Source organism: Tupaia chinensis, unplaced genomic scaffold (genome assembly GCF_000334495.1).
Source record: "Tupaia chinensis unplaced genomic scaffold, TupChi_1.0 Scaffold000294_2, whole genome shotgun sequence".
Classification (NCBI taxonomy): Eukaryota; Metazoa; Chordata; class Mammalia; order Scandentia; family Tupaiidae; genus Tupaia; species Tupaia belangeri.
This window is the reverse complement of record NW_006159780.1, coordinates 1,384,857-1,392,108: the sequence shown is the minus strand read 5'-3', so window position 1 is coordinate 1,392,108 and position 7,252 is coordinate 1,384,857. Positions and strand designations below refer to the sequence as shown.

The 7,252-nt window shown below is 49.7% G+C and overlaps 1 protein-coding gene across 1 annotated transcript in view; it reads left to right on the top strand.

The window, feature by feature from the left end:
* Positions 1 to 7,252, top strand: part of TNS3 (tensin 3) — a 239,551-nt gene that overhangs the window by 209,121 nt on the left and 23,178 nt on the right. The window contains 1 exon segment of the mRNA XM_006150681.3: positions 3,491 to 3,622. Coding sequence (XP_006150743.1) covers positions 3,491 to 3,622 — 132 coding nt within the window.

Sequence of the window (7,252 nt, the reverse complement as noted above, 5' to 3'; positions counted from 1 at the left end):
GTCTTCTCTAACCGCCTTCCCCCGTGACGTCAGGGCCCTGTGTGAACTTCTCTTAGTGCAGTTGCAGCAGACCAGACAGAGCTTCTCTTTGCTGGGTTTAATCTCAAGGCAGTTTATGAAAATAAAAAATTAGTAGTAGTTTCTTGAGTAAGTTATACATCACTTTTTCTTTTTCTTTTTTATTCTTTGCCATAGGGCAAGGGCACTTGCCAGAGACAGATGGGGAAAGAGAAAGCGAGAAATCATTTTCTGGGGGGGATGGTCACACTAGAATCCCTTCTACATTCTCTCAGGATTTGGGGCATGCACGCACACATACCAGGCATGATTTATAAACTGCGGGGCCTGGGGCTTGAACCACAGAGTTAGCCAGGTGGGATCCAGCATCTTAATCAGTATGCTAGCTTGATGGCCTCACATGCCACTTTTTCTTTTTCTTTTTGCCTTAGGACACATGTGCTTGCCGAGAGAGGAGAGAGAGATAGACATGGTGAAAGGGAAAGTGAGAAATCACCCCCGTAGGCAGAATGGCCACACCACAGTCCTTTCCCCTCCATTTTCCTCCCAGGAGCTTGGGTACATGTGCCCAGGCTTCTGGCGTGAGTTTCAGGCCACCAGGTGTGGGACTCAGATTGCGGTCAGTCTGGGATTCCAGCGACGTAACTGTTACACCAGCTGCTGGCCCCCACCTTTTATCAGAGCATAAATGGAATGTCTGAGAGGGAGGCTGGTGGTTCTGGCTGGCAGTCCTCTCAGAAGCAGGCACTTGGGTGCTGAGCGGAATTCATGTGTGCCCACGAGGAGCTGCTCCCGGTCCCTGGGGCACTGCCGTCCATGCCGGGGCTGTGATGCCTCTGTGAACATGGTCGTGGCAGCACCTCAGAGGTGGCATGACCTGCAGGAGAGAGACAGATTGTGCCCCAGGAACTAGTAGACAGAAGTCGAGAGCCCCAGGAAAAAGGTGAAACCCAGGCACTGCTGGGCAGGCTCTGGATGGAGGGGAAGGAGGGGGCAGCATAAGGCAGCGAGGAGTAATGTGCCGCCCGGGTCTGCATGCAGCCACCTGGCTACTCCGCGCCCCCTTCTCTCCACATCACAAGAAAGCTGCCGAGCCCTCTCCTTAGGAAGATGTCTTATACATGCCTAGAGATGAAGAGTTAAGTGGCTGAAAAATAGTAGCCTTCAGCTTTCTCATTGAAATTCTGCTATTTGGTTTTGTAGATAATAGAAATAGGAAGAATGTGCATTTCTTCCCATGAGCTCAATGCAGCTATTGTCACTTTAAAATGAGAGAAAAAAAATAGCCCATGGCCTGGAATGACGCTTCATGCCCTGAATTGGCCTTTGTGAAAAGCTGCCACCATGTCTAAGGCCTTCATATGGCCGGATGCAGTGTTCTCATTGCCACCAGCCTAGGCTGCTCTTGTCACGAGAATCCCGACAACTGGCCTCCAGCTCCTTAGCATCTAGTCTGCTGGACAGACCAAGAGGTGCTTATAGAGTACCATGTTCTAGAAGATTCTCCGTAGACCCTCCCGCCCCTTTGGCACTGTCTTCTAGACCAGGGTGATGTGCTGCTACCACCATGTGCAGTGTGGTAGCAGCAGAGGGGCTTCAGCGGCGGACAGCCCTGTATGGCAACGCACCTCCAGTTCTTCGCCAGGGTGGAGACCACAGAGTTACTCATGGGGTTGCAGAGAGGGATGTCAGGCAGGAAGCAGCTGCCCCTGCCTCACCTACTGAATGCACCCTCACTGGGAGGGCAGTTGTCAGTAACCTGACCTTGACACACATCTAATGAAGTGTGTTTGGGCGACTCCTGTCTCAGATTGGCTCATGTGCCTTCGGTGTTGATTTTTCCAGCTGATCTCTATATAACTCCCTCCACGTTCCAGATTTCACATAGACAACTGTGCAGCCCGATGTTCTCCAGGGGCACCCCCTTCTTCAATGGCAGAAGCTTGCCGTGGGTGCCTTTTGTTTACCTGCCAGATGTACCTCTTCCTAGAAAACCTACAGGGACATTTTAGGGTGTTGCAGGGCAAAAAAACCGAGCCAGATAGGCTCTTTTGGAGAGTACTGTGTTACTATGATACTATGGTGAGATTAATTCCTTGGGATTTCCTTGCCTGGTCCCTGGTTGCCCCTTGTCTCTGGCAGCTGCAGCCCTCAGTGCCGTCTTGCTTGGTGAACAGCCGTACTCTCTTCTGTCCTGCTATAGGCACTCTGTGAGCCTCTGCCTAGTCCAGGAAGGCGAGTTGAGCTGCTCCCATGTGGCCTCTTCCTGGACACAGCCCCATGGGGCAACGCTTGGAGAAGTCGGTAGAAGAGACCATTTGGTTGCCTGCTGCACCAGACCAGTGCCAGCCTGTAGGCACACCTGGGGCACCTGTGGGGCCTCCTCCAGGGACCCCAGGAGACCTCCACTGGGGACTGAGGGAGGCTCTGCCACCCACGTTTGTGTCTTGTGCCCTGATCTTTCCAGACAGAGCCTTTAGCATCCATAAGGCAGCCTTTGCACGGCCGTCATTTTGTATAACTTTATTCTATAAATCCTTGGTTCTCTCGCTTTTTTTAAGAGTAGAGTAAATGTCTGTAAAAGAAGTTCTGAGATTTATTTCTGTTAGAGGGTTTTTTGACCTGTGTCTGGGCAGCCTCTAGTTGAGGTTACTCATTCCCTAACCCTTTCCTCTCCTTAGGATGTCATAAAGAGGACTTGGGAATGCCGGGCTTTGACTATGAAGGGGAGGGATGGTTTTATGATCAGCTAGATGCCTCCCAACCTCACCTGTGGAAGATGGAGATTGTGTGCCAGGCTCTTGGCCGATGGTGGCCAGAGTGAGACTAGGCCTATCCAGCAATGTCTGCCATGGGGACAGGGCACAGAGGGTCCCATTTTTGCTATTCTCTGAGGTGAATCTTGGAAGTTGCACTAAATATTCAGAAATGTTTTGAGGTAGACCCATTCTACTTTCAGAAAGTGTGAGTAGAAAGTTCCTTACTCTATTGAAAGAGCCCAGCGCTAAAGTCTTTTAAGAAAAACACCAGGAAGTCCCAAAAGGAGTCTAAGAGGCTGTGGCATGGTCACCCTGTCTTGCTTCCTGTCCCCAACATGGGACACGTTTGGGCCAAATTCAGTTCCCCCCCTCCGGCTGTGCCTCAGTGTACTGGATTGTTGGGTAAGACTTTCACTTGGATGTCAAAGATATTTCTGCTGTGATGTTAGCAGAAAGCCATATGCAATCCACAGGTGAGAGAGACATTCTTGTCTGCTTCACCGCCTCGTGGTCAGACCCAGCCCTGAAAAACCCATGGGACTGCAGAGAGCACCCAAGGGCCCTCAGCTGAAGAGGGTAGATGTTTGCGTCTTCTGCGTCACTCCTCCTAGCTGGCTCCTCACCAGTACAGTCTGAAAGAAGAGTAGGAATAGGACCGGTGCTGAGGTCACTGGTGGCCACGGATGCTCATGCCTTTCTCCTCCCTCCTCTAGCGATTGCCATGCTGAAGGACAAGGAGCCCGGGTCCTTCATCGTTCGGGACAGCCACTCCTTCCGAGGTGCCTATGGCCTGGCTGTGAAGGTCGCCACACCGCCTCCTTCCGTTCTGCAACTGAACAAAAAAGGTAGGTGTCTTAGCTCTTTGTGTGCTGCTTCCAGAACTACCTGGGCTTCTGTGATTTCTATAGAATAGAGAATTAGGGCCAGCCCTGTGGTGTAGGGATAAGGGAGCCGGATCCCAGTTGACTGACCACAGTTCAAATCCTGGTTCTGTCAGCTTGAGAGACATCCCAGGTGCATGTGTGTGTATGCCCCAAATCCTGAGCGAATGGAGAAATGGAGAAGGGATTGTGATGTGACTATGCCTACTAGTGGGTTCTCGTGCTCTCTCTCATAAGAGTATTTACTCTCTGGCAATAATCCCCCCACCACTTGGAGTAAAGGTTTATTTGACTCATTATTCTGGTGGCTGAAAAGTCCCAAGCCATGAGGCCAGCATTAGGCTGACTGTATCTCATCATGACTGACAGAAGCAGAGAGGGTGGTAGGTGTGGCAGATAGAGCATGGTCCGTGTTCCATGTGGATCTCTGTCTGCCTCATTTTCTCCCCGTATAAACCTTCCAGGACTCAATCAGGTAGGCCCTGCCCTAGCTACCCTATTACTGAGGGAACATGTCATTTTTAAAAAGTTAGGAGCTGGGGCTGGACAGTGTCACAGCAGGAAAACATGATGCTCTTGACACTCTGTGAGGCTGGCCCACATGTGAAGGTGCCTGGTTTATGTCTGGAGACCTCCCTGAGTACACTAGGCACACATGCACCCTGGTGATCCAGGGCTGGCTGAGGCCAGAGTGGATCATGGCATCGAGACCTTGCCAGGAGTATTATCTCTGTCTCCTCTTTCTCTCTCATCTAAGAAGGAAATATATAAACCTAAAACATAGAAATATAAAATTCATGAGCTCATGTTGACACCCCCAATTCAAAAATAGTATCACAGGACTCCTTTTCACCTCCTCCGGTTCTGAATTTGTATGTCTTTTCTCTCAGTGAGAACCTATGTTTCCAGCAACTACATCAGTACCGTCGCAACAGTAACCCTGCTAAGGAAAGAGTAAAACGAAAGGTTTTTTTTATAACAGCCTCCCCAATGCAAATCTCTTTATATGATAGTTGACTTGAAACCAGAAAACGAATGCGATTATTCTTTGTGTCTTGGTTCTGCTCGGTGCTGTAAGATTCATTCATCGTGTTGGTGAGGTTCTGTACTGTTGTCTTGAGCTCTTTACAGCCGTCCATCTTGGGAAAACACTGCGGTCATCTGTCTGTCTTGTTGGTAGATGTTTGATTTTTAGATTACTCTGTTTTTTTCTCCCCCCTCCATCCTGCCCTTTTGTCCCCTGTATGTGCTCATCTTTCTTTACTGTGACTCTACAAACAGTAAAAAGAAGGAAAGGATTTTTTCCTTAAGCTTTTACCATAGGGCATGTGTGCTTGCTGGAGAGAAACAGAGAGAGGGAAAGTGAGAGATGACCACCCCCCCCAGGAGTGAAGTCACTCGCCCCATGCCACCTACTGGTCCTATAAAAAGATTCCTTTACCATCTCTTCTCCCCCACCCCCAGAAAGGAAATCATAGACAGAGGGCACGTCACCTGGTACTTACTTCCCATGAAAACACCCTAGCTCACTAGGAAGGGGAAAATCAGAATAAGCACAGACTTGAGACTCCCCATGTTTGTTTGTTTATTTATTTATTTATTTTGGAGAGGTTTTTGCTATAGGGTACATACGCTCGCCAGAAAGAGAGAGAGACAGAAAGCGATTGTGGCCATGCCACAATCCCTTCTCCTCCTCTTGGGATCCTGGGCATGCATGCACATGTGCCTGGTGTGAGTTTAAGCCACCGGGTTCGGGACTTGAACTGTGGTCGACTACATTAGAATGCGAGCCACATAGCCATTATGCCAACTACTGGTCTTGGGACTCCTTATGTTTAAAGAAAACCAAGACAGGCTTGGTGGTTAAGGTGCTAGAGTCCCATATGGCTGACCGTGGTTTAGTGCATACCCAAAGTCTCAGGAGGAGAAGGGATTGTGGTATGGCCATTCCTTGTACTGTCTCTCGAGCGAGTGAGTGCACCCTATGGCAAAAATCTAAAAAAAAAAAAAAACAAGGGGGAGAGAGAGAGAAAGAAAACCAAGACACCTGCGCTTGGGCTCACTCACTCAGTTCCACATGCAGGATGTGAGGGGATTTGTCCAAGTCCAGCTTCTTGGAGAAAAATTACCTTGGAGCTAAGCCTTGGAGAATATAGGATCTGGTATCGTGGTCAGCCTGAGGCTTGGCCGAGGTGTCTCCAGGAAATGCGAATGGCTCCATTTTGTCTGGGATATAGTCACTAGGTCTTGCAGTGAAGGGTGGGGGAAGCTTTGTGAAGAGGTGAGTGTGGATGGTCTTGGAAGGGAGGGACTCAGAGCACCCAGAATCGCTGTGTGAGTGGAAATAAGATTGCTCCCTTTTGAGTGGAAATGAGGCTTTTGCTGCTCAAGAGCTAAGAGAGGCCTGACTGCTGAGGGTCATCCCAGCCTTCTTTGGGAACGTGCTGAGTATGGACAGTAGCAGGAGCAAGAGTCTCAGGACGAGACCAAGCATGTGTGGAGGTGAGAGACTAGTGTGGCAGAGCAGAGTGGTAACCATAGGGAGTGAGGGCAGCGATCATGTCCACTTGCCTTTTTGGCTTCCTTTGAAACTTTCAAAGCGGAGGCCAAAAGAATCCCATGGGGTTCATCTCGTTGGAAGTGCGATAGTGTTATATACCTACACCTGCAGGCATGCATCCCTACTCTCAGGCTGATTGTAGACTCAGTCTTAAGGTGAAGGGAACAAAATTGAGGACATTAGAGTAGTAGCCTGCGGGAAGCCCTGCGTTGTTGGGTCCTCCGGGTGACATTCTTTATAGCCACTGTGTGTGCACCCAGCCCCGGATTTCACGTTTGGGTTTCACAGTCCAGGGTCAGGTTTGAGAGAAGAGTTGGACACCCACTTGGTGTCCCCTTCAGTCTGAAGTCACGCATCCTTTCCTCCTACAGCTGAATGGCAGCACCCTCTTCCCTTTGTTCACACAGCCCTGGTGGAATCGGAGTGCTTCTTGCCCTGCAAAATGCTGACATTCCATGCCATTGGTATTTGTCAGTGTTCATGAACTCCGTCTCACTATGGGCCAGGTGCTAGGGACCAAGGCCAGCCACTGCCAAGGGGGTTTTTGTTTGTTTTTAAGATTTTGGCCATGGTGCTCATACACTTGCTGGAGAAAGAGAAAGACAGAAAGAAGGAAAGTGAAAACTCACCCCCAAGGGGGATGGCCATGCCACAATCCCTTCTCCTCCACTCTCCTCTTGGGATTTTGGACAGGCACACACATGTACCCAGTGTGATATTTAAGCTGCTGGGTCTAGGACTTGAACTGAAGTTGACTCTGTGAGAGTCCAGTGCCTTAGCCACCATACCACCTGCTGGCCCCGAGAGGTTTCTAATACCAGGAATAGTAGATGTCCAGGCAGGCATGCTCCTGTGGAGGTTGAGGAATGAAAAACAAGAGACAGTGCCCCCATTCCCCATTGTGAATAAGTAGGGCTCATGGCACAGAGCTGCAGCTTCTCTTCTGCTATGTTTGTGCTTTCCACCACCATTCTTTTTTTATTTTTTTTTTTTTTTTCCCAGAGAGGTTTTCCCTATAAGGCGCGTGCGCTCGC